This window comes from Nyctibius grandis, chromosome 16 (assembly GCF_013368605.1).
Source record: "Nyctibius grandis isolate bNycGra1 chromosome 16, bNycGra1.pri, whole genome shotgun sequence".
Classification (NCBI taxonomy): domain Eukaryota; kingdom Metazoa; phylum Chordata; class Aves; order Nyctibiiformes; family Nyctibiidae; genus Nyctibius; species Nyctibius grandis.
This window is the reverse complement of record NC_090673.1, coordinates 1,003,381-1,029,890: the sequence shown is the minus strand read 5'-3', so window position 1 is coordinate 1,029,890 and position 26,510 is coordinate 1,003,381. Positions and strand designations below refer to the sequence as shown.

The following is a 26,510-nucleotide window of genomic DNA, read 5'->3' as shown; positions in this document are numbered from 1 at the left end:
CGCCGTGCCTCACCGGCCCCGCGCGGGAGGGCGGTGGGCTCCCGACTGACGGCCTGCGCCGCCAATCAGAGGGCCGCCTCGCCGTTAGCCCGGGCGCTCCCCCAATAGGAGGGGCGGGGGCGGGGCGAGGCCGGCCCAGACTAGCGTGAGGCGGCAGCCGCGCTCCGCGCAGCCGGAGCCTTCGCCGCGGCGGCGCTGGCGGCTCTGCCCGGGAGCTGGCGGAGGCGGCGCGGATGGTGAGAGGAGCCGCCCGGCAGCGCCTGCCCCGCACCGGCCCGGCCTCCAGGTGCGGTGGGCGGAGCGGCGGCGCGGGCGGGCGCGGGGCGCGGGCGGGGCGGCGGCGCGGGCGGGCGGGAGCGGCGGCGGCTGCGGGCGCCTCGGGGCAGGCCCGGCGGCGGCGCGCCCCTCACCGCTGTCTCGCCCCCGCAGAGCTCCAGGCCCGGCGGAGAAGCCCTGCCGCAAGCGGAAGCCCAGGTGAGGCGGGAGCGGCAGGTGCGGGCGGGGGCGGCCGGGGCTGCACGGAGCATCCCCTCCCGGCGGCGGGGCGGGCTCCGCGGCGGCGGTAGAGGCGCCTTCGGGAACGAGCCGCAGCTTGGCCGGGGGGTCTGTGCCCTGTGCCGGGGCTGAGGGGCAGCGATGGCGGTGGAGGCTGCAGAGGGCCTGCGCCGGGGTGCGCGGAGCCGCGCTCACCGCGGTCTTTGCCGTTAACGGAGAAGTACGACGTGACACGTTTTGTGCTCAGGCCCTGGTTCGCAGCGTAACTGCAACAATTACGAAAACGGCCCCCTCGTCATTAACTTATCCATTCTTTATGTTGTCTTGCCTCTCACCACCCCGCCTCTCCCCGCTGGGGAGGCTGGAGGTGTTTACCGTGCCCGTGACAGCTGCATTTCTGCATCAGGAGACGAACCCTTTCGGGTGAAATATTGCTGCATTTTACAAGAGCTGTCCGTGCAGTGCTGGATATCCAAACTGCAACTTCGACAGAACCATCGTGGATTTGTTCTGATTTTAAACTTGTATCTCAGCACCTCCCTCTTCACCAAATTTTTGTTTTGGTCTGAGAAATGCTCTGGACAATAGGTGATGTGAAGTGCCCTTGGGGATAGAAGCTGTATGATTGTTATGTTTTGTGTCCCCCCCCAAAATTTCTTGCCCGTTACTGGCTATAAAAATATCAATACCCAAAGGCTGCCCCAGATAAAACAGTCAGGATCAAGACTGCAGGTTTTCAGAGCCTGGGTCTAATCTCCCACCACAGAATAGGACCTGTTTTCATCAAAGTCTGAGTTGCACTTCTGTAATTTAATAACCAGACTCCAAGCTTCCAGGCTTAAGCTGTGTCTTGGCTAAGCAATTCTAGTCCTCCAACCTGCAAAATGGATCCCCTAATATAAAAATTCGCTAGATTTTGTAAGAGCTGTCCAAATGCAATCCATAATTCTTGGCATCTTGTCTAAGCTAATGCAAAGCAGCACTGTTGGACCATATGACGACTAAAATGTTAGTATAAGTGAGTCTCCCAGCATGCGTATGCCCTCCCACCATCCCTGCGAGCAACAGAACTGCAGTGTTGGTAGCAGCTTTCGGAAATCATAGAAGATCATCCTGGTGTGGGTGTTGCTGTGGAAGTTTGCAGGTGTGGTCACTGCCCGGTGCATCTTCTCGCCTTGCCTAAACCCTGTTGGTAACAGTTTTAACTTACCTTGCTCAGACTGTTGAGGGAGCGATGAAGAAGCATGAGACTTGACTGTAGGTCATAGAGAAGAAAGATGCTTCATTTTCAAATCAGATAAGTCAGTCTCTTTTACAATGTTTTGATAAACTGGATCACAATTTATGTTAAATGAAAGAAACAATGAGTCACTTGAGAAGCAAAGAGCATAATTCTCCGATCATTCTGGGCTGCCAGAATAATACGGGTAGCATACACAAATGTGATAGGCAGGTTCTTTGCTACAGAAGATATAAAAGCCATTCATAGAAACTATATGGAGAGAAGAAATATTTTGCTGTGCTGCAAAGGAGATTGTGATCATTGTTTTATCTTGAAATATAGGTACAATACAGCATCAAAATTCCATTGGCAATCCATGTTCCTTACAAGCACTGGAAGATTTTATCACAAAGACGACTGGTTGGGCTAAGCTGTATGTGTAAGGACGATACAGACAGCAGCACTGTGTTCTGTGTTCACTGTGCTCAACTGAGAGACTAGATCTACAAGCGACGAAACGCTGGAAGTTTTAGCAGTGGGAGGAATGCACAGCTTGCCTGTGTCGTCATTCATTTCTGTGTTACTGTTTTATTTGGTGGGGGAAGTAATAAAAAAGGAGAATAACAACTCAAAACATTGAGAAGCTTATAACCTGAGTCAGTTCTGCATTGAAATTAAATTGCATTGTTGGTCCTGTTGCACCGAAGGCACACAGGTGGGAGGACGGGCGCTGTGGCTCTCCCTCCTCCGCTGCCAGCGCCGCTCCCGTCACACGGTGCCACTGCACAGCCCTCTGCTTGCGCTGCAGCTCTGCTCGCCCTGGTGCGTGCCAGTCAGGTTTCCCCTCTTTTTGCCTCACTTTTATTCTGGTTTAGCTCTGTTGGCTTTAAATGGAGTTGTTGATAAACTGCTGCGGTATCAATGGATAATGGGAATTCATTTGGTCATCTGGACACAGTACTTTGTTGGCTTATCTTTTATTCTGCACGGTGTGCCTTGGGCAGGAAGGAAGAGTTCTGGTGTGAAAGTCTATTCTGACGTGATGTTATTGCCTAAATAGCTAAAATTTAGCTGTATTTTAAACAAAAAACCCCATCCCCCCCCCACCAACCCCCCCAAAGCATGATACAGCTATCAGAGTCTTATCACAGAAATGTGTGTGTTGATGGCTTTTTTCACAGAACTTTTCATAGTTTTTTTTCATAGAAACGTTCAGTTGGAGCAATCTTTGTAGAAGGAAACCCAGGACCTGTACTTGCAAGTTTTATATTAATTTGCTTTTATGTGCTTGTATGAGGACATTCTGCAGGCTTGGCTTTTGTAGCCGAGCTGATCTCTTTAAGCACATAAGCTCTGTTCTGGATATGTAGTTTTTGAACAGGCTAGAAACAGAGGTATGGAATGGGGTATGTGCTGCAGCAGAAGGAAGCAGTTTAAAGGAGTGGACCAAATTGTGTGTGGGAGCTGCCTGGAGGGTCAAATAGAGGTCTCTTTCTATAAAGTATGTAAGTTAGTTGCCAACACAAATATTACCTAGCAGTTTACATGTGCTGAGAGAGCGCAGTACAGGCCTGCAACAGGCATGGAATAGAATAACCATCAATCTGGTTCCCTGAGGATGTCAGTCCAGAAAGGAAGTGTGCGATGCCAAAAAGCCTGGATGGAACAGCAGGTTTAGAGGATTCGCCGTTTGAAGTATTTTTAATTATTGCTATTATTATAATGGAACACAGACTAGAAGCTGATTTTTTTAAATATAATTAAAGCAGAAGTCAGCCAAGGGATTTCTCTGCTGTGTGGCAGAGGAACCGTCCAGGAGCAGTTCCTACTCAGGAGGGTGAATTCCCAGAGTGATGACACTCCGTGCAATTCCCGAGCTTGCTGGCAGCTTACCCCCAAACACCGGTTTGGAAGGAAGAAGTGAACTGAATGGATCAAAAAGCTGTCCCTAGCTTGTACTGCATTCTCTTTTGTCAGAGTAAGGTTCCAGTTGGAAAGCAGCCATTAAGACCTTGGCTGAGAATGCCATCAAGATGCAGAGTGTGACAATAACTGCCCTCCAGATCAGACGCTGGCCTGAAATGCCATTTGGGCCATCTAATAAATAATTTAACTTGCTAGAAAGAAGTCTCTCCATCACATTAACATCAAGCTATGTTGTATGGCAACTGTTCAGTTTTGAATTAATGAGCGTACATCAAAGAGTTAAAACATCAGTCGTTCTCTGAGTAAAGAAAGAAAAAAAAATCTTGCAACTCGGATGCTTTTCAGGAACTTGGCCGCGCTAGATGCGAGAGGCATGTGCTTTTCTGCCCTGCTTTAGGTGATGGCTTAGTTCAAGGGGGCCCAGATTTGGCTCAGTCAACAGTTGTGTTGGCGTCTTGCCATCGAATGTGCCTAAAATGGAGCTGACTGCAATTCCCTCCTCACTCTAACATGGAGGGGCAGCCCAGAGAGACCGGAGGCCCCCGCATGCTTTGCAGTAGGTTGACTTGGCTGTGAGAGTTATACTGGGATGTGAGATCCCTGCAGCATAAGCTGTTGTATTGTGACTTGATCGTTGCTTTCAAGTCCCTGGTTGTATTTTGGTGTCTTGTCATAACTAATGCATTTCAACCCTTGTTGTGACTGTGCTTCCAAAATCTCTTTCCCTTCTCACAGTGGCTTACGTGCTTTTCCAGATGTACGAGGTTCATCTCTCGTTTGCCGACTCTTCGTGTGATTTTGTGGCTTATGTGCATTGCCACAAAATCAAGATACAACACAACTGTCATTTTAGCTGCTCCAAGCACATTGTGTGTAAATAAACCACGAAATGGTTTAGCTTGTGAAATGTAAATACACACAGCTCAGCCCCTCGCAGCTGATGGTGTTTTTCTGTCTCCCTTCTTCCCCTCCCACCCCTGCCAAGAGTAGGCTAGTCTGATGTTCTTTTTTCTATTGCTCTCTCATACAATGCGAATGACTGCTAAGTACCACGTAGGTGGTATGCAGGCACCACTACAGATTCATGATTCGAATTTGGATGAAAGTAAACACTTGCATCTTCTTCCACGTTGCTTCTGAACCATCTTCTGGGGATTCCTGGGCTCTGAGGACCCAGAAGCTCTGCCTCAGTCTGACTTTGAGCTTGAGCTCATTTAGTTAAGTCAGTAGAGCAGAGGCCCAACTGCGATGACATTTTTAGCCTTTGCCCTTTGTTCATGCTATACACAAAAGGTCGTGAACTGCAGTGAAAGAGGGATCACAGAGGGTGCAGAACGGACAAAGATGGAACAAATTGCCAGTGGCAGAAACGTAAGGGAGAGGAGCAAAAGTTTTGTGTTATGAAGGTAATTGAAAAAGGCCACGTGCATCCCATGGTGATATCATGTCTCTCCTATTTAAAGTGAGTCCCCCCACAGTGAATTTAGCAGAGTTGGCTGGTAAGGTGTGGCTTAGATGATCTCAGTGTAGAAGGCAGGAAGGGACAACACTGTTTCCATGGCATGATGTTAATGAGCAGCTCCGCATCTTTTTGGGAGAAAAGATGCCAAAGCTGCAGTTCTGGGTACAGACAGATGTGCTTTAAGCAATAAAAGGATTTTTAAAGATTTGTAAACCAAATGAAAAGCCTGATTCTATAAACTAAGCAGTTATTTGAAGCTAAAATAATAGGACTGACACTACGTGCTGGATATTCAAACTCATTTGACTCGTAAAGTCGAATTTGTGGTGTTGGCTGTTTTCCTACAGGAACTCTTGAGACTGCTCCTGCTGAGATGTCAAAGGTAACGCAGAGGTGGCAGCTCATGTTAACTCTGGGGCCTTAATATGAGACAGTGTTTGCAAATCTTCTGGTCTTCTGATACGCTGAGGAATGAGCTACACGTTCATGTGAAAGTATTAAACTTTCAGTTTGCAGTAATAAAATAAAATTCTTGTATAACTGCGTGCCTGCTGTCTGTCACTTCTACTCGCTATAGCAGCGTGCGTCGGGAGGATTGTGTGTGTGTGTTTTTATCTTGTTTTCTTATATATCCCCTTCCCTCTCCTTTCCCCTTTTTAGGAAACAACATGTATGCAAATGCACAGTCAGGCTGGTTCTTTTTTCTTCTTCTCCAAGCAGCTTTTAAATCACTTGTCTGATGTAACCAGTGTTGCTGTAGGGAGGAAGCTCCTGAAGATTATCTAGCCAGTAATGATCACAAAACTCGAAGTTGAAGGAGAGGGACGTGTTTAGTGCATCTATTAAAGGGAAGGACAGACAGAAGAGAGTTGTTATATTTTGTAGGAGGCATCAGACCAGCCAGCCAGCATGTGTGGAGCTCTGGGACAGCTGAAGCAGTGCCCTTGGCTGGCTGGGAGAGCTGGGGTTATTGTGATGGGCAGGGGAAGATCAACGGGGCCGCATACAGGTCGATACGGGACCGGGCCTCCTCCCTCTGTAACAGAAAGGATGACTGTTCCTGCACACATGTGTGGGCCAGTGTCACAGGCTCAGTTGGTTTTCTGTGTTTTATTTTTTTTTAAATGTCTTCCCTTTTGCTTAATCTTTAGAGTCAGTACTACTTCTGCATGTTAGCTGTAAAATTGGTATATTTTAGTAGGAAAAATACTTTCTTGGCTAATTCCCAATTGGGGTAGAACTAGTTGCATTTGCAGGTGATTTTCAGTCAGGCACACTGTAATTTGTGTACAAAATAGAAGTTTTTCACCCTCCTAGTTCATGCTGCATTTCTCCTTAGTGCCCTTTTGAAACAAGCAAACATCAGGCAGAGAGAACATGATTTGACCAGCATTATCGGCTAAGTCAAATAGCTCTGTGTGTCTTTTTCTTAAGTTATGTTGTAAGTTGCTTTTTATTGTGGTGTTCCAACAAAAAATGTCTCCCAAGCCTGGGCTCTGCCCAAGCCCTTTTCATTGTGTATTCTGTGTGCGTGTTTATACAGCAGTGAGCATAGCTGGTACAGAAACAATCTGGTTGTTCTTTAGGCTAGACCTGGGTACTGCCGTCCTCCTGGGCTCCACACCCTGCCCGGAGTGGTCTCAGCCGCCCGATGCCTCCCACAGCGTCCAGGCGAGCTACTGTAAAAGGAGCTTGGTATGTCTGGAGGAGCTGCAGCCACTGCAGTGCAGATGTGCCCTGAGGTGAACAGTGGTTGGGGATGAGAAATGTCTGTGTTTGGTTCCAACTTTGACTAAAAACCTTGGAATAATAAAGAAATCCTTTTTTTTCCCCCCAATATATTTTATAAAGAAATGGTCTGATATATAACTGCCCCTTGCCGTTCCCTCTGAAGTCCTGACTCCAGCAGTCTGTGAAGCACGCCTGGGTGTATCGGGGGGTTGTTATTTATTTATTTCAGTGCTTCCTGAGTAGAACTGAATGGTGTCTCAGGAACTTTGGGACAGTGGCTACCAATGGAGAATGAGGTATTCTGGTGAGAGGAATGAATTTGGGTTCTGATTAATTTTGTGTTGTCCGAGGCTCTGTCAGGACTAGCACTCTGAGCAGACTACATGGAAACACACAGATGGTTTTCCCAAAACGTGCAGTATAGCTTTGAAAGAAAACATGAGAGGTGAGTATGCCAGTCTGTAGAAGAAAAGGAGAGGCAAAGAGAGAGCAAAGGTAGACACCTTGCCTGACTAGGGCAAAATCAGATGTTCCTTGGTGGAGATTTGAGACATGATGGTACCAGGCTTTGAGTATGAATGATCAAGAGCTTAGTTTTATCTGTGCTATTAATTTGTGGATAAGAAATAGATATGAACTGGGCATCTGGCTTATCAGTTCTCTTTGATCAGTTCTCTGCATTGTAATAGACTTGTTCCTGTGCACAGTGTGAATGTTTAACGTCCAGACTTTACCTTTGGAGGCTGGAACGCCGTGGAGATCAGTATTTATAGGGTGCGTGAAGTCACTGTTAAATGACACGAGTGACGTGTTCTGATTTAGGAAGAGTTCATTCAGAAAGATGCTCTCGTGTTTATGCTTACAAAATCATACGATTTTTTCTGGAAGTGTTAGTTTAAAGTATAAATGTCTAAAAATTTAAGACTAAATTCTTCTGGTTTTGAAGTGAGAAAGACAGGTTGTGTATCATGTATGTGAAGTATCTGTACTCTGTACTGCTTGTGCTCAGTGCTACGGACTCTGATCTCCTTGGTAAAATACCAGACAGAACAAACGTGCTGCTAAGGTCTTTGTAATGAGACTGTTTGCCTCTAGTAGTACAAGGTGAGAGCTTTAAGTCTAATGCTGATGCTCTAGTGAGAAGAGAGTTGTTCTTTCAATTGGCCATTTAGGTGAAGTAGATAAAGCCCCGCTAATAGGTACTCACAGCTTTTATCCTCTAAACACTCGTGATGAGACTGTCCAGGTTGTCTGGAAGTCCAGAGACATGATTCCACAACTGAGCAGAAGAGATGGCTTAAAAAGAGGCAGATGAGTTGTACAAATGCTCTGTCAAGAGTTCAAGGTGCCGTGTCCAGCCAACTCCACTATGCAGCTCTAGGGAACTGCCACTGATTCCTCCTGTCCTTACTCAACAGAGTTTATACGCTCCTAACTTCGTCTGTACAGTATGCCGTACCGTTACAGTATAACTCAATTTTCTGTGGAGTGAGGTTTTATTTCCTTGTAAGCGTCAGGTGTGAAGTCCTGACCACCCTCTTCTCCCAGGCAGCTGAATGGCAGGTTGTAGTGGTCCTGGCTAAGGAGATGTGCATGTAATACAGTTATTTAACGTATCTATGCTTGACTCTCACTGTCAGCTTGATTTCCTTGAAGCAGTGTTCTTCCACTGTTCCCAAAGCGTGCCTGGCTTTACAGGCCTGAGTCCCAGTACAGGGCCAGCATGGAGTGCGTACCCTTGACTTCAGCACTCTGTTTTTCCCTTCCAGCTGAGCCTGGAAAACCTTAGCCAAAAGACGGCAAACCACAGGGAAGTGGAAACGTGTGTGATGTAAGTGACACATAACTTTAAAAATACTGGCTAGCATCATGAAACTTTCATCTGTTTCCCATACCCCTCCTGCTGCCTTTCAGCTCCAGCTGCTTTGCATAGTCTTGCCATCCCCTGGGATGCCTGTAAGCTCCTCTGCCCTGGGTGCTGCAACGGGATGAATTTGTAAAATCTATTAATGTATTGTGCTGAGCAAACCTGGAATTGTGTGTTCTGAGAACGTGTTGGAAAGAACCTGGCACGTGAAGTGCAGTGCTTGGCTAGCACGGTTTTTCTGCCTTGTATGGCCTGAGGAGTTGGCAAAATCTTTGAAGGAATAGTAGTTCTGCTGTCAGTCACCATTTTCTGACTTACTTTAAGAGTCTTCTAAACCAGTGTTTCAGTGTCTCCTTTTGCAGACCCTGGAGATCATTTTTTAACATGTGCTACCTGAGAAAAAAAGAAAAAAAAAATGTTATGCAAAACAGCCCAACAGTTTCTTTTGCATGAAAGAAAGCAAAAAGCATCAAACACAAGAAAATTAAGTATGTGATATTTCTGGTATAGCTGGGCTGTCAAAGCTGGGAGAACTGTCTGTTTGCAGAAGAGGAGCAGAGATCCGTGGGGTTACTGCTAGTATCAAAGAGAAGGAGAGGTCCACATTGTGGATGCGCTACTGGTTGCATTTTATTTATATTTTTCATTTGGAGCTCAGCGGTTCCTGAGGACAGGGCGATGCCAGTAGCTATATTCCTCCCTTTGCCGTGCCCACTTGCTGTTTCTAATAATAATTCCTTCTCCCGTCTGCGATGCTGCTGCATTACGACACAGCCTCTAGCGCAGGGAAGACCTCCTCCTTTCCTGAGCTGCTCGTGGTAGTAGTTGTTTCTTCGTGCAGCACCAAATACCACCCCCTCCGGAGCATGATGAGCCAGTGCATGACATAACTGGTTTTATTGTCCTTCTCTGTCAGCTGGAAAAGCCAGCCTCACCTCTCCTTTAATGGCTCCTGCTGTCTTTTCTTTCCATCTTCCCTTCCCACCTTTCCCTCACATTCAGGCATGTGCTGTGGCTGAGTGAACCCGGGGTTTAAACTGCAGCAGCGCCTGTCTCATGTCTGTAACCAAAATGCTTCTTTGAATTTGAGATCTGTAGAAGAATTACCTTCTGGCAGCTTTTCTGAAGATACCTCAGAGGGAAATTGTCATGTTTATTACTACTGTGCTTAATTCTTCTTATTTCTTTCTTGGTTGAACCCCTTATTTCTTTTCCTGATTATTTTTTCCTAGAAGGAAGACTCTGTTTGCCCATGGTGTGATTCAGTCTGAGTATTTTTGCAATGTATTTTTTGTATGATGTTATTTTATAATAATCATGGAGAAAATCTTGACATGTAGTAAGAAACCGGTCCATTCTGAGCAGGACTCATGCTTACTTTTAAAGTGTAACCTTTAAGGATTTTCAATAGGACTTTCCCCTACACCGTGTACATGTGTAAATACACATAGATAGTTTAGAAGTACTCCTCTGTTTTCTGAGTGCAATATGTGGCAGAGCCAGAACATGCCTTTAATTATCCTGCAGGAGAGTGAAACCTGATCTCATCCATTGTCCCTGTCTAAAGTTGATTATTTGGAGCGTACTGGTTCTGTCATCCCAGAGGTGTTGTGTCTCTTGCGTCTATTCTATCCCAGAGGCAATTGTGCTTGCATCGTCAGGTCGTTAAGAACAGAAATAGTTTCATAATTGTGTAGGTAACTAAGGTTTCATTTCATTCTACTTTTAACTGTGATTTAGCTGTTTTATTATAAAATAACACAGAAACAAAGAGGGCACGTTGAGGCTTCTGTGTTTAATTTATTATGTACTAATGAAATAGCTTTTTGTAAGCACCCAGAGTCTTCTCCGTTCATTGTGATGTCCAGCATCAAGTGTCTTCTGGTCACCTCCCTCCCTCTAAAAGCATCAATAGAAAACAAGATTAATTTTTGTGTCTGTCTTACTGTTTAGGTGCTTAAGGTTGAGTGAGAGGAATACCATCAAAATACTTGTCAAACCATGAGGCCAGGCTAAGCATGTCTGAAAAGCTGGCAGATGTAATTTTCACAGACCATGATACAGGGCAGAGTTTTTTGAGTTTCTCGTAGAGAGTTCTGCTCAGAGCCCTTTTTAGAACAAGCATTAAATGTGTAATTCAAAGCAGGCTGATGAAAGTATGCATCGAGTGTTTTATTCCGAGTCTAACGTGCAAGTCTTTCTTTTATATCATATGAAATACATATGCAATCCAGATCAGAACCAGGTAGGAGGTGTGTTTGGAATGCTGAACCGTAGGGATGGTTTCATGGCAGCAACTGTCATAATGAGGTTTTTTAGTTTACTACTATTAGCTGCATTTCAGTCTTTTTATATCAATATACTATTGCTGAGTATTGGTCTTAACGGAAATTAACATAATGAACAAACTTAGGAGTTTTAGCAGAAGGTCTGCGAAAATTTTGCCATTTACAACGGAAAGATTTCCTCTGTTCTTCCACCTGGCCTCCTTAGTCACCACACGCACACACACAGCTGAAATAATATAAAATATAGAGGTAATAATATGCAGTGGAACTGTTACATTTTTCAACATAATCTAGTTTTTATTGTCTTTGCTAAGTTCATGTGACATACAGTTATATTGGAAGTATTTTATTGTTGTAGTAAGATATTGCCTGGCAGGCAGGCCCTCTATACATAAAAACCAAAGTTGCTTCTTGGAAATGAACATGAACTTTTGTAAGATACGTGGTTTAGAGGACACAGGGTTCTGTTGTTGTCTTCCCCCTGAACTAATCATCTCTCTCTGTATTCGAATGAATTTTTTGTTCTCCCATCCCTTCCTTTCACATTTGTGTCTCTGTTGTTTGATGTTTGTTTATTTTATTTTTTTTTAGGTCTCAGCTTTTTGTGCTTGTGGCAGCTTCACTTTAAAGTGGGACTTGATCAGGCAGTTACTGATATTTTGATCTCTAAAGCAGTACAAGCTACAGTTGTGATATATGTATACACATGTTGGTGTATGTGGGGTTTAAGATTTCAGCTTAGTTGTAGAGTGAAGATGTAATTTTGCAGGTGCTGTAATTACACGTCTCCTGGGTGGAACAGTTTGTTTTACCAGTAGGGATTCCTTTCTGGAGAGAAGTTTGAGTGGCTGAGACTTAACTTCATTTCCTTTCTTTCAAAAAGTAGAACCCTGACTATTCTATAAGCGTGCTCCTTTTGTATGCTTCTGCGTGTAAGTCTCTGCCTCTTACTCCTCACCCCGGCTATGTAATACCACGTTTTAGCCTAAACTCAGGTTGCCTTAATCCCATCTGTGTGGCTTGGTTGCAACATACATTTTTTTCATTTCTGAACCTGCGGGGAAAGGAAAAACTGTGTGTCCTAGTGGAGTGCCTCCAGGGTACACTGATTTTTCAGCTCTCTGTGGAATGTCAGAATGTGCTTAAATGTGGTTTGTTTCCTAGGTTCCTTCACCAGCAGTCTCTGATAAGGTGACAGGTTGTTCCCTCTGCTTTTGGCAGTTTCTTTCCATGAGCAGAAAAGGTGCTTTTGCCCCTCTGCTTCAGTGATAGCTCCAAAGCCGCATGCCGATGGCCGTATCAGGAGGCTGACCATACAGAATATTCCCCAATGTTTTGTTTTCAGTTTGGTGATCTTTTTTGTTTGTTTTTGTTTTTTTTTCCGGCTCTTCTCTCAGTTCTTCCAACTTCCCACAAACTGGTGTTGTACTAAATACTTAGGAACTGGCTGGGCTTGGAGTAGCCTTTCAAAATACAACTTAATTGTCTATAACCTGGAAGAGGTTTTTTCCCCTTTCTCTGCAACAAGTATTTTTCCTGCCTTCTGATACCTTTTGGATCAGCAGGCAGTGAATTTTCTAGCATGTCTTTTATTGGTTGCATAAATGCCTCTCTTTGCAGGGGGTCTAGCTGACTCCTTCAACATAAGAAGTACAGTTGGTTTTACTTGCCTGTGCCAGGGCTAACGCAGATTCAGTTGGCCAATGTTAGCAGCAGTTGGGGTAGCTGGATAGTATAAATTAAGGGTAGTATAAAATAAAATTGACTTTACCATTAAATTAACAGAATGATATACAGACTGTATGAAACACTTTGCAATTTAAGCAAGCTCCTCAATTTTTGAAAATGTATCTGAAGCTGCTCCAGGGTGCCTGGCCTACCGTGGTGGAGCGCTGCAGAACCCGCGGGCCTCGCCGCGGGATTTAGGTCACCCTTGCTGCGGAGCACACAGCACCTGGGGTATTGTCCCTCTTCCTGAAACTCCTGAATCACCTCCTGGCTGCTTCTGACATCTGTTTTTTAGCTCTGACTGTTCACTTCAGTTTTGTATGTTGGTGCTTTAAGTGCTCAGTGTTGTTTGTTTCATGCTGTGTGAATGTGAATGTTTCAAACACAGGCTGGTGCTTCACAGTGTTCATGTCCTGCTTGGTAGGCTCATGCCAACAGCTTTTGACATCTGGGTGGTGTGGTTTGAACTCTGTTACACTGTCTGGCACCTGTACTGCAGTTACCTGACAATAACTAGATGCTTCCTACCTTTTTCTGGAACTCTTCAACAAGCCGTTTGTGCAGTGCACCCCACGTCCTTGCACTAGTGCTCTAGTGCACTGGCAGGTGGGTGTGTAAAGACGAGTGAACGTGTGCTTCATCTTGTCTAAACTGGGAAATCGTGACACTGCTTGGTTGGCAGGGTTTGCTCACTAACTTATCTGCAAAAGCTGGGGGGAACTGCCAATTCCTTCTGCATTTGGTAGGCACAAAATGTTTGTTCAGGGAAGTGTTTCTAAAGTCTGTTTGGTTATTATGAAGGTTTTTCCTGACAATTGGTGAAGGATGCTTCTGGGTGCTCTCCAATGACCGTGAGGAGTTAGCTTTGCCATTTCCTGGCTTGAACTGGGACTTGTAGGCAATTACTTATGCAAATAGCATCCAGCCAGAGCCTCTGCACAAATAGAAACTTGTTGCTTAACAAAAGTGCTTACCAGAACCGGTAGAGAAGTTGCTGAATGTAAAAGCTCTGTGTTTGCCCGGTTAGAGGTGTGTTTATCTTGCACTAAAATTCTTAGAGAGCACAGAAGAGCTGAAGACCTGGCAGCCATTTTCAGAGGAGCATGTTCTGTTGCTGCTGCTGAGAAATCGGTAGCTCATCTTTGGCTGGCCACAAGGATAATTTTATACCTATGTAAGTTTCAAGTAAGATTTTAAAAGCCACTCTGCCTTTATAGGCCTACGTATTCCCTTACTTAATACTAGGATTATCTACCTTATATCTCATTTTTTTGTTCAGGTGGTTACTGTACAATATGACGTTTTGCTCATATGAACAGTAAAAATAGATCTGTGGGTATAATTGCGGGCGGTGCAAGCCATGGAATGAAACAGTCATGAAGAAGTAGAGAAGCAGCAGGGTATTTTTTAGCATTCTGTCTAAAACTGCTATGTTCTAGCCATAGGAACTAGTGAGCTACAGTTTTCAGCAGCCACAGAAGAAAATGAAATACAAACAGAGCTGAGGCTGGTCTCTCTAAATACGGCTGCAGGATAAACACCTCTGCAGAAAGGCAAATTTAGAGAGGATTTCCTTGTCCAAGTATGAAACCCACGCACTGTTTGTGTTAACTGTCCTTTTGTTGGCAGTTTTGTGTTTGTGAATACAGTCCTCAGAGTTATTTTATTTTATGCCTCTTGTACCACTTTTATTTTTAATTTTGCTCTGTTAACTAGTGCATTGTGCAATATTTAGTCCCGTGCTTTGATTCTCAGCTGTTATTTTTAATGAGTCTTGAGAAGAGTAACCTGTGGGAAATTGCATGCTCTTTGTTACCATCCCCATGGAAACATGCATCTAATCTGGATGAGTTCATAGTAGCCTCAATTTTTGAGTAATATGGCTATTTTCTTCTTCATAGGACTGAGTTTGCCCTAAAAGAAATCATGTCATCAGGAGGAGCTGAAGATGATATTCCCCAAGCAGAGAGGAAAACAGTGACAGACTTTTGCTACTTATTGGATAAATCTAAACAGCTATTCAACGGCTTAAGGTTAGTGCATTTTTGACAGTATTCCTTCAGAAGAGCATTGGAACATACACTCTAGCGTGAGTGATGCTGAAGTCAGTTGTACAATGAACATTTTGAACTCAAACACAGTAAGTTTGTTTAGGAGAGAACGATGTGCACCTATGTATGGGTAGTTTTGGACCATGTATGTAAGAATGTAGCAGTAGAGGTTCACACATTTCTTCTGAGACAGCAGGGAAGGAAACGTGAGAAAGGTGAGCTGAATGGCTTGGTCCTGTCGGTTATGGTAAGCTAGAAGTTGGAAATTCCATGAAATTGATAGAATTAGCACTGTAATGTTGTGTATGAATAACAATTAAGGACTAGGTGTGGCTGTATACAGTCAACAGCATGCAAGTCCAAAACCCCACAGTCTCTGTACCAAAAAAAAAAGAGATGAGAAGGATTGGCCTAGGTGGGAGGAAAGGGGGGGAGGGAATATTTTTGGGGAATAAATTTAGGAAGTGATAAACACAAACATCCAAACCATAGCCTGTACGTGTCTGGTGAAACAAGTGCTTCATCTGAACTGTGGAGAAAGGCAAAATCTGCATTTATCTACAAAACCTCTGCAGTAACATCTAGGAAGTCTAGCTGTTTTGTCAGCACCAATAAGAAGGGGAATAAGAGTAAGGGGAGTTCAAGGAAAATAGTTCACGTTTGGACAGTGATATAGGCGTCCTGTTTATGTCAATATATGCTGAGTTAAAGATTATGTAATCAAGAGCTGTTTTATTTCTAAGCTTTGCTGTGGAGTCTCTTAAGCAACATGGTTTTTAGCTCATATCTTGTTGGCAGTTCACCCTCTTACTGGTCTCTGAGTAATACTGTATGTTTGGGCCCATATAGCTTGCTGTTATTCAAACACAGATGGTTAGCAAAGATGTTTTTAATTCCTTCCCCCCCGCCCCCTGTTATTGATAATCCTTTCATGTACTTTAGAAGTCGATTACCAAATGCAAAACAAACAGTTTGTGCTCCAAAATCTGAGTGGTAACTGGATGGTAGAGACAAGGAGTTCGTGGTGATTGCATTCAGCACCTCATGAAACAGAATCTAAAGCAAAAGGACTGATGTCTTGAGGCCAGGATTTCCAGGACCGTGTATGCCATTACATTGGCTTTCTGATATAGCTTGCTTGAAATCTTGACCTGAGTCACTGAAGAGTACATACAGGTCATGTCTGGATGCTCAAGTTGAGATCACAGAGGTGGCAGAGTACCTACAGCCGTTCTGTCTTTTCCGTTGGGCATGGAGGGAGTTAGTACTTGTATCAGATTTCCAGATGAGAGGTGTAGTTTCCATATGTATCCACGGTACTTTGCCAAAAAGAAACCTTCTTATCCAGCTAGATGAAAAGAAAATGGAAAATACCTTTGGATGAAATTTGGGCAATAAAAATAGAGAGATGGGCTTCAGCAGCTGACTCTGCTGTGTGAGAATAAGAACATACCGGAACGGGAGCCTGCCTCTGTCCTTACTGTAACTTGACACAATTAACGCAGTTGCTTCTTGCACTGCCCTTGACCACCATTTCACCTATAAGACCTGTGATTCCTATGGGCATAATAACTGGATAAAGCAGCTTTGTAATTTTCAGGTATCTCCTCTGTTAGTGCTTGTTCTTTTCTGGGTAGTTCACCTGGAAATGACTTGACAAGTATCCTAATTCTTAGTCCAGTTGCTTGCTTTTCCCTCTAGCATAATAAATGCATTTGATGCATGCCTGCCTTCTGTTTTGAAGATGATGATGGCCTTTGCTGCTGTGGTTTATGCCGTTCTTTTGCCCCTACCATGTTTTGTGGAAAAGAAGTGATGGGGGAGGGAGAGCAATGATTTCCTTCCTGAAACCTCCTCTGGGCACTTCGGCTACAGGGAACTAAGCCTATAGCTCTGTTGGCAGCTGCTTAGTTGTTGCTGCTGCCAAAAATGCAAGGGCTCAGCCTGCCACGTCTTTGTTTCAGTAGCATTTCCTTCCTCTCTTCCCAATACAGATGCCAAATACAGCATTTGAGGAAAACATATGATGATCTGCCAAGGTTGCTGCTCCAAAGTATACTTCATGCTCGCACTACCAGTGATACCATCCTTATGTGGCCGTGCCTGCTAGAATAACTTAGAGGGGAGCTTGTCTTTCGAGTGTCCGTACTCCCTTCTTGAACACCCTGAGCTATAAGTTAGAAACAACTGTTAATGAAGTATGTTCCAATTCCTCTCTTCTCTCCTTTCCCCACTCCCACTTGCTTTTTTTCATGGAAAAAGGCTGGAAAGAGGGAGTGTGTTAGGGAGCAGTTTTTCATGGTGTACTGTCACCAGTTATTATTTTCTTTTTAATGTTAAAAAATGCTTAAATGTGTTCAGTATCACCGAGAAGCTTGAAACTTGAAGAAATGAAAAGATTTTCTACATATATAATACTTTCCCAGATTATAAGGTCTTGTTGTTCATTGTGCAGGCTGCAGGAATCACGACTGCTGTCCTTTCATGGAAAGAGGTGGTAGTATTTAACCATTTATTTTGTAGACTTCTAGTAAGATTCAAGTTGAGCCTCTTAGTTTTGTTCCATGCTGCTGATGATGATTTAGAAACAACAGGACCCTGTTAGCTTCAGGTAATGTTGCAGCCTGTGCCCTGTCTGGTGCTGGGAAGGGACTGGCTTCTCACACCAACTGCATCCGTGAGGCAAGTTTCTGTGAGCGCTGCTGGTGTGCTTACTGCTTTGTGGGTTATTAGAGGCGATGGGAAGCAACGCCACAACGCCATTATTCCCCTGCTGCTTATGTTCTGGGAGCAGGAGCCTGTAATTACTACAAGCCTATGAACATAAAAGGAGATTGTCTTTTTTTATCAGCTGTCAAAACTGTGAATGTATTTAAAGCTCTGAACGTTAAACTTACAGTTATTGTAACGTTCCTTTTTGAAGTGTACTGCTGAGTCTCTAGGACACTCAACATATTTACGACTCTGGAAGTTGTCCCTGCGTGACAACTTCCATGTGGTGCTGGCCAAGCAAACCTCAGCACCTTAAATTGGTTTTCAGCCAGTATTATCTGGCTTCTGCCAACAGCATGGCTGAAGTGAACTTCTGACAGAAAATGAATTATAAGCACATAAGTAGTGCTGGTCTTTGCTGAGACTATACAGCAAGAATTGGATAAAATTCTGGACTGTCTATGGAATTTATCCACCAGCCACTCTAGTGTGGCAAGGAAACCAGTCTTCTGTGCCCAATGTGAGAAACCCATCCTTTTAGAACATCTGCGTTTGTGTCTTCATGTCCAGTTTGCCATGTTTTAAAAGCCAAAAAACTGGAAAGAGTCTCCACTTGGTGGAGGCTATTGTAATGAAGTGTGTGACTATCCTCCTCGTCTGGATAGAACTGTCCTACATCAAAGCATCTCCATTCCTTCCTCTGCATCTGGATTGCTTCTTGCTGCTGCTTCCTCCCTCCTGTAAAGCTGATTGTGATCAGTAACAGCATGAGTGAGTACCCCTACCACTGCCTGTTCGGCACCCAGCTCCTCAGCCAGGCATGCCCCAGAGGAAGAGGACGCTGTTGCCTTTTTCTCTCTGTATTGCTCTAGTATCCTTCTGTAGATCTGGAAGTAGCAAAATGTCTTGCTATAACATAGGTCTTTTGCTCTCAAGTTGCTTCTGGATCATATATTCCCTGTCTCCTTCAGTGGGAGGAGCTGAATTAATAATCCACTCTGCAATCGGTCGAGTCTTTAGTATTCTTTTGGGCTATTTCTCACCAAATAATGCAGATCTTAAAAAAGCTGCAGTAAATGTCCTCTTTTGCTTATGCATCCATTTTCTCACAGCAAAATTTCTTGATACGTGGGAGCAACATGCATGATGTTCAGACCACAGAACAGTAAATGGATGGCAGCTATGGCAGCTCTTGTCTGCAAAAATCTGTGGTGAAACCGTGGTAATGTATTGTCATAAATGAAGTTTTATTACAGCCATGTCAGAATACTATCAAAAGAACAAGTGCTGCTGTCTGTTTCCATGGAGATCTTTCCTGTTCCCTGGGGAGCCGAGGAATCGCATGGTATTGTGCAGCTATGCCAGCTGCAATTAGGCGAGCACGCTGCTAGGGAAATGTGCATGTGGACACCCAGCAGTGATTGTGGACAACAACGGCCAAGCACGTGTGCGCTGTGCTCACAGAGGCTTTTTAAAATGCCACAATTTTCATATATTCAAAACTAATGCGGTCAGGTGAACTAGGTGTTATAAGAATGCTTAGGCTCGTACAGAGGCAGGTACAGAATCGAGGGGGTGACAGGGCTGTGCAAGGGAAGACAACAGGTGAAGTATAAAGAGTGTATTAGCTTACTGATGAGGGATATATGCATAGGCATGATCAGCAAATAATTACCTGCTTATTTCTTAATTTGTGCACATCCCCACTTCTCGGTGTTTGAGAGAAGAAGGGTGTGTTTACTTGCTTCCTCATGTTAGACCTTTGCTTAAATGTCCTAAGCACCTTGGCCTAGAAAGCCCAGTTTACTCCTGATCGGGTTCTTTGAGTCAACTTGCTAATCCAGTCATTCTTTAAGATAGTGCCAGGGAACTTTGATTTTATTATTTTTTTTAAATGATCGATTTTACTGTTGTTTTGTATTTGTATTCACTGTTTATTTTATTTTTTTTTAACATTGAAACTTGTGGATGTGCTAATTAAGTTTAACACCACCTCTTGCTATATCACAGCCTGCAACGTATCTTAGGCATGTATTTGGGCAGTTTCTTAACTTCTTTTGTTTAGCTAAAATGTTTACATCTGTTACAACAATAGAAAGTGGTGAATGATTTGTTGCAGTAAATGCTTTAAATTTGCATGTGTTGGTATCAAGCTATATTTGGATTAAGATGTTGGTGCCCTGAACATGTTTATGCGCCTGTTTACCCCTCACTACACCAAGATGTTGAGCAGCCAATTGCAAGTTTGAGGGGTTTGGGTTTTTTTTGGCAAAATCCTGCCCACATTCCTTGGCATCTTCACAGAATAGCAGCAGCAAGTACTGGAATGGTTTTCCAGGCTGGTAAGAGTCATAGCTGATAACGGATTCATTTTACATGTAGTAACTAAGCTAGGTCCCTTCAAGCTGTGTGGGAAGTACATTTGGCTGACGAGCAAGAGAATATTCATTTCCTTTTCTACCTGGGGTGCTGTTAAAGCAATTACAGTTAGCAGAAACGCGCCAGTACGCTGCTCTGGAGATCGCAGCGTACTGCTTTGCTTGTCTTGCTCCTCCAGAGGACGTGGCGTGGTTTCCAAAGGTGGTGGTCCCTTCAGTCTCAGCCTCCCAGGCTTGGAAGTGGAATATGCTGCTTTTCTGTGCCCGTCTGCTGAAGACTGAGGTGTTGGATGGTACGTTAACCAGCACAGTGGTTTGAGAGAGCATTCCCTGGAGAAATCATTCTTGAATCAAATGAAGGATTATGCCATCTTGAAAAAGCTGTTGCACTTCCACATAGAGTTGTGTCCCTCCTTTGAATTGGCTTCAGTATTGGTTTGTAGGCAACGTGCTCGAGGAGATTGAGGGCTTTTAGTCTTTGTGGCATTTGTTCCAAGAGTCAAGTAATTCCAAGGTGACAGCACAAACCTTTAAAGCTAAAATCCTTAGGACTACATCGTAGTTGTGGGGTGGAGGTGGAGGAAAATACATCACAGCGTGGACATGGAGTGGAGGTATGAAAGCAGAACTGAAGTGGATTGACTGCGTCGCCTTATAGTACTGGAGACTGATATGAACAAAACCAGAAGGTCTCGGGTTCTGACATACCACTAACCATGAGTTAGAGGGTGACAAATATTGTGGTGATGATGTAACCTGACCCAGTGAATGTTAGTGGTGAACATCCATGTGCTTGCTTGATGTGGTGACATTTGGACAGCTGATTTATGTACAATGTTGGAGGGTCTGTTTCTGAAACACAGTGAACAGCCTCATCCATTTAAAAAAGATTATTTCCTTAATGAGTAGCAAGAAATATTATCAGTCTAAATGAGTCTAAATGAACTAATTTACATTAGATTATTCTGCTTGCTCTTGGGTAGGGTTTTTTTTTTTTACTATGATATTTTAAGAGTCCCATTTAGCTTTCTGTGCATATAACCCTAAAATTACTTCTCTTTTAGCAAGACGGTAAGATGTTTTCAATCAGCTGTTGAAAAATGCACGTAGGAACATGGTAATTTCCTGTTTGGAGTGATTATTTGTAGGCCTGTTCTTCTGATGCTGTTGCGAACCTGTTGATGTTGAGGAACCTTGATAAAGGCATGTTTACAGGGGTTAGAGAGCATGGATTCCTTTTTGCCCCTTAGACTGTATTTGTCCATAAATACCGATGTTTTTGCACATATCCAATCACTTGACCCGTTAACTCGCTCATGGAGAGCACTGCTTCCATCTGCTGCTGTTCTGTGTGTTGGGGTACCCATTCCAGAATCCCAGGCACATCTGGAGAGAATGGGCTCATGTGTGCAGTGTGTCCCATGTTCATAATAAATACCATATAAATGCGCTGTAAATACACCATATGTTTCATAACTAACTTAAAAGTGAATATCTACCCGTACAACTGGTGGAAGCTGTTGGACAGGACTCATCGTGTTGAACCTTTTGGGGAGGGAGAGTCAGCCTTTTCTAAGGGGTCTGCTGTGCAGGGGGACTGTTTGTCAGTCTGACTTGTACTCTCAGGTAGGATATTAAGGACTGTGGATATTGACTGGCAGTAGACACTACAATAACTAGAATCATTCTGCTGTTCTTTGAATAAGTGATTGAATTACAGTCCTTGCATTTGAAGGCTGAGTTATTGTCTTCTTAGGAAAAGTTTTACTTAAAAAACGTATGGTTAAGCTGCATCCCCTCAGTTTGATGTTACAGCGTTGTCCTTTTTTTGTATGGAACCTGCAGAGCTCAGGCAGTTTGAGACATTGGCTCTCTGTGCCCCCAAACTGGGATTAAATGTAGGCAATCACTCGGAAGATTTGCCAAACGCATGGGACCTTTATTAACACTGATAACTTTAATCCTTTTGCATTTGAACAGTGACTAGAGAATTTGTCTGAAAGTAGGAAGCAATAATTGGGAGACAGCACTGAAGAATTTCTTCCTCCCCCAATACATGCTTCTTTCTCATACATATGCCTATGCAGTCTTCTCTTGTACATGTGTTAAATGAGTATGCTCTCTGGATTGTGGCAGGTTTTTATGAATACTGTGGTCAGATCTTGATATATGTACTTCCTACAAGCTGAACAGGATTTCCTTGCAGATTCCAGTAACAACAGGTTTTGAGAAACTACAGAATCATGGTTCTTGTCGTTCTGGGCGCAGGCAGAGTTATAAAGCATTTCAAGTCAATTCTGACCAAAGCTGTTCTGACATTGACACAAATACGCTGCTGTCACACTGGGCTGACTGGAATCTACTCCCTAACTCTGCGTTTGTCCCTTGTCTGTTGCAGGGATTTACCTCAGTACGGGCAAAAGCAGTGGCAGTCCTATTTTGGGCGAACGTTTGACGTTTACACCAAACTCTGGAAGTTTCAGCAGCAGCATCGGTAAGGGGATGTTGCAGGGAGACGTGTTCTGTAGATTTAAGTGCAACTTTACTCCCTGGTGTGCCTAGGGGCCCCAGTTAAGACTGAGATTTCACTATGTTATTCAAGCATGAAGGGAGGGAATAGTCACTTCCTGTAGTGCTCGCAGTCTAATGAATTAAAATGTTGCAGCGTTTTCAGTGTGACTTTTTCAACAAAACCTTTTGCTCTCCTTGACTGCATGTTGCTTTAGCATGTTACCAAGGAGAAGCTGGGATGATGGCTTCTGCAGTGCAGAGCCCATCTGGAACGGTGTGAAGTGTCTTGCTGCAGCGTGGGCTTTGATCTTTCACACCTTAGGCTGACTGCGTAGTCTGAGTGTTCTCCTGGGAAGCTGTGACCTTTTGTTGTGTGTATTTTGTGCAACACACTTACGTGTAGCTCTCGCAAGTTTATGCAGGATAAATGGTCCTTGTTCTGGTGTGTGTATGCAGTGCTGTTGGCTCTGTGAGGGACTGCTACTGGGAATACCATACCAGTAATGAAAGCTGAATTTGACCCTACAGTGGCGCTTTGTCTTGACTGGTGTGATGTTCTGAGAAATTCTGGAATGCCTTTTAATCTTTCTTTTCTCTCTTGCAAAATAGACAAGTATTGGACAATCGGTATGGGTTGAAGCGGTGGCAAATTGGGGAAATTGCTTCCAAGATTGGGCAGCTCTATTACCATTATTAGTAAGTAAGCACAGAAAAGGATTCAGTAGGAGAATGCAATGTTAGTGGCAGCTCCATGCCAGACATCTGGATACTCCTGGCTGAGTATCAGTTGAGTCACGATGCCTGTTTCTGATTGAGAAGGCCCTTGGGACTGCATGAGGGTGCTGCAGCGAAAGGCACCTGTGAGCCCCATACCACATTGCTAGTCACGTTGGTACTGCCTAAGGACTTCTCTCCTGCCTCAAAAGTGTCTCTAAGTCTTCCATGCGTGCTGCATTTGACTCTTGTGCACGAGTGTGATTTGCAAGTTTGGGAGCTTAATGTTCCTTTAAACTTCTGAATTAACCTGCCACCTGTACATATGGGTACAAGACAGGCAGATTTGATTGTTCGCTGAAATGGAATCGAAGCTCTGAAATCTGTCTTCCCAGCAGGCACAAAGAATGAGAGTCTGGCTTTCATACAATATTACTTGAGGAGGGAGTTTTGCCATCGATGCACAAGATGGTTGAGGGGGCAGGAAGGGAGGGTTTGGCATGGATTTCCATCTGAAACAGTGAGCTGATCTGATCCTTCCTCTGCAGCTTGCGCACTTCAGAAACCAGCTATCTCAATGAAGCTTTCTCCTTCTATTCAGCAATTAGGCAGAGGTCATACTACTCCCAAGTCAACAAAGAAGACAGGTATGTCTGAGTGAATGCCCTTGTTTTTTCAAGACTAGAATAGTGTTCAGCCTTGCTCTGGTCTTAAACTCTTCTCCCTTACCCTTGTTGCCTACCTAAGTTATATTTTAATCTCAAATTTGGCTGTGGTGTTTTTGTTGTTGTGTTTAGGCCTGAATTAGTGGTTAAGAAGCTACGTTACTATGCAAGGTTTATAGTGGTTTGTCTCTTGCTCAACAAAATGGATGTTGTAAAGGACCTTGTAAAGGTATGTTAAAATGAGGATAAAGGTGCTAAGGGGTGGGAGGTTGCTGGTTATTCAGTGCTTTTCTCCTAATTAAGAAATCCAGAATATAGTCTATTTCAGTTGAAATATCATTCATTAGATCTATGATGTTGACTGCTGCTGCAGCACAGCTTTTAATTTTTTTTTTCTCATTTAATTGATTGTGCTGTTGGATGCCACAGAAGGAAGGAATAACATGGCTAGAGCTATGGAAAGATTCAGGATGATGTGAACATCTGGCGAGAGAAGAACTACAGATTTATGTAGTTAGTTAGGAATAAACTGTAAGATGCATGTTATTCATCTGAAAATGTGGGGATCATCTGATAACTCTTGAGTACATCTTCATTCCTGTAGCAGAATTAAGGCATCAGTGGAATCTCCCCCCAGCAACATTTCCATGACACACTGTTGCTTGGAAAGCCAGTGTCTCCTAGCTTGATGCTGAGCTTATTTCTCTTCCCTTCCAAACTGCTGTTGCTCCGTCCCATGTCTAGAACACATTCTGAATACATTCTGCAGCTTCCAGGGACCCATCAAAATAAAACCTTGCTAAATGGTGTAGATACTACTATGAAATGGGAGAGGCTGGATCTGCATCTGCCGTGGGAGTAAAGCACTAAATGCCTATAAACACAAGTCTTTAGGTACAACAAATAGAGGCCAGTGTTGGTCATTGCTTTTCTAGTATATCTGACATCCAATATAGTGAATATCTTCTGTGAATCAGGCATTTAATAATGACACTTTAAGCTCAAATTATTTGACAGCATTGCTTGAACACAAAGTAAAAATATTCCAGGAGCTGCAGCATAGCTAGGGAGGTACCCTTTAACTCCAGCACAGGAACAGCATGCTTCTCCTGACAGCACATGCTTCCCAAACCCTCTGACCACCTTGCTGCAAGCAGATTCTGGAGTTGAGAGTTTTGTGTAGGCTGCATTACTGTCTTTGTGTCTAAGCTTTGTTGAACTGCTAGCTTAGCTTAGTAGCAGCTAAAAAAGCCATGCCATTCCTTTTCTCAATGTATTTAAACTAACTTGTAAGCTGCAGTTTGAGTCCTTGGTATCCATAGTTTATGGTAATAACCAATGACATAGCTGTATGTGGGTGGGATAGTTATACTTCACTGGAGATATTCTTTGCATTTGGACCTACTTAAAAGACGCTTTACATTGCCAAAACTCAGTGTAACATTGGCGTTCTGTCTCCTGAAAGGGCACATTTTGGCTGGCATATTAGTCCTAAGTGTGCTGCAAATGTTCTCAAGTAGATTTTTTTATTATTATTATTATAAGCCAGCACAGCTAACTAATTTGTAAAATTACTGACTGCCTGTTAAACTCTCAGTTTAAGAAATGACTGTGTCTGTCTTTGAACTTTGTACATCAGGAGCTGTCAGATGAAATTGAAGACTATACCCATCGTTTTAATACTGAAGATCAGGTGGAGTGGAACCTGGTTCTTCAGGAAGTGGCAGCGTTTATTGAGGTGAGAATACCATTCCCTTTTAGTTTAAAATTTTCTGACTTGCTCACCGAAGTGTTCCTGTATCACCACCTCTGTGTGGTAGGCAGGCGTGCCACGTGCAGGGACAGTATTCCTGTACAATTTAATCATCGAAATGTGTTCACAGTAGCATAGCAGTGACAGCCATCACAGTGTCTGAAGAGTCAGACCTGGTCACGTAACGTATTGTAGACAGAAGCACAAAGCTGAGATACACTTGGTCACCTTATTGTTTCTGCTCTTGGTGTTCAGAAAATGGTGGAATTGAAAGCACAGCAGCTATCATGGTCAATATTTTGGAGAGACTGCCAGCTCTAGTTCTGTTGTGGAAGCCAGTCCAATTTGTTGATGTTTTGATTGTGTTTCAAAGTGCACTTTGTGGGGAGTACTGGTCTGTTACACTGGCAATGCACAAGCAGTATATAATGGAAAATATGGTGTAAGCATGGCAGTTAGCTGACAGGCTCTTAGCATAGTTCTAATATGACCAACTCCTAAAGTTTGTTAAAAGGAAATTTTTTTTCTTCTGTCAAATGAGACAGAAAAACTTTCCTCCTTTTGTACAAGATGTCACTATGTAACACGAGTTTGTATTTAAATATTGCCAGAATGGATGGCAGCATTATCATTTGCTCATCTCCTTTGCTATTTATTTCTAGGAAGGGAAGGCAAACTAAAATAGTGCAGGATTCTTCTGTATTGTAGGAATGTTTAGTTTATTGTGCATGAATTTGTAAGGTTGTTGATGACATTTTGTTCCTCAGGTATGGAAAAGCTGAAGCAGAGTTCATGTCATTTGAGGAAGTATGTTTTTCTGTTTGCTGTACCTTCGTGTGCTTGTACCATGTATTTGCTTGCAGTCCCTAAGAGCTGTTGCTGTTGCAGGTGGTAAGGCATTGCTCTGTAGCCTGCATACAAATATATGTATGGCAAATTAATTTAAAAAATCTGCCTCAGTTTTGAAATGTTTGCTATAAGCGACAAGACCTTTGGACTTCTCTCTG

At 43.6% G+C, this 26,510-nt stretch overlaps 1 protein-coding gene across 2 annotated transcripts in view; it reads left to right on the top strand.

Annotated features, from left to right (window-relative positions):
• The first annotated feature begins 182 nt into the window (after positions 1-182).
• The window catches only part of SCAI (suppressor of cancer cell invasion), a 39,542-nt gene continuing 13,214 nt past the window's right edge, over positions 183-26,510 (top strand). For both annotated transcript variants that reach the window (XM_068414047.1, XM_068414046.1), the window contains exons 1-8: positions 183-286; positions 430-474; positions 14,621-14,752; positions 22,259-22,354; positions 22,981-23,067; positions 23,634-23,732; positions 23,883-23,979; positions 25,390-25,488. In XM_068414047.1, the coding sequence (XP_068270148.1) occupies positions 234-286; positions 430-474; positions 14,621-14,752; positions 22,259-22,354; positions 22,981-23,067; positions 23,634-23,732; positions 23,883-23,979; positions 25,390-25,488 (708 nt within the window). In that variant the 5' untranslated portion in view covers positions 183-233. The remainder of the gene's footprint in view (positions 287-429; positions 475-14,620; positions 14,753-22,258; positions 22,355-22,980; positions 23,068-23,633; positions 23,733-23,882; positions 23,980-25,389; positions 25,489-26,510) is intronic.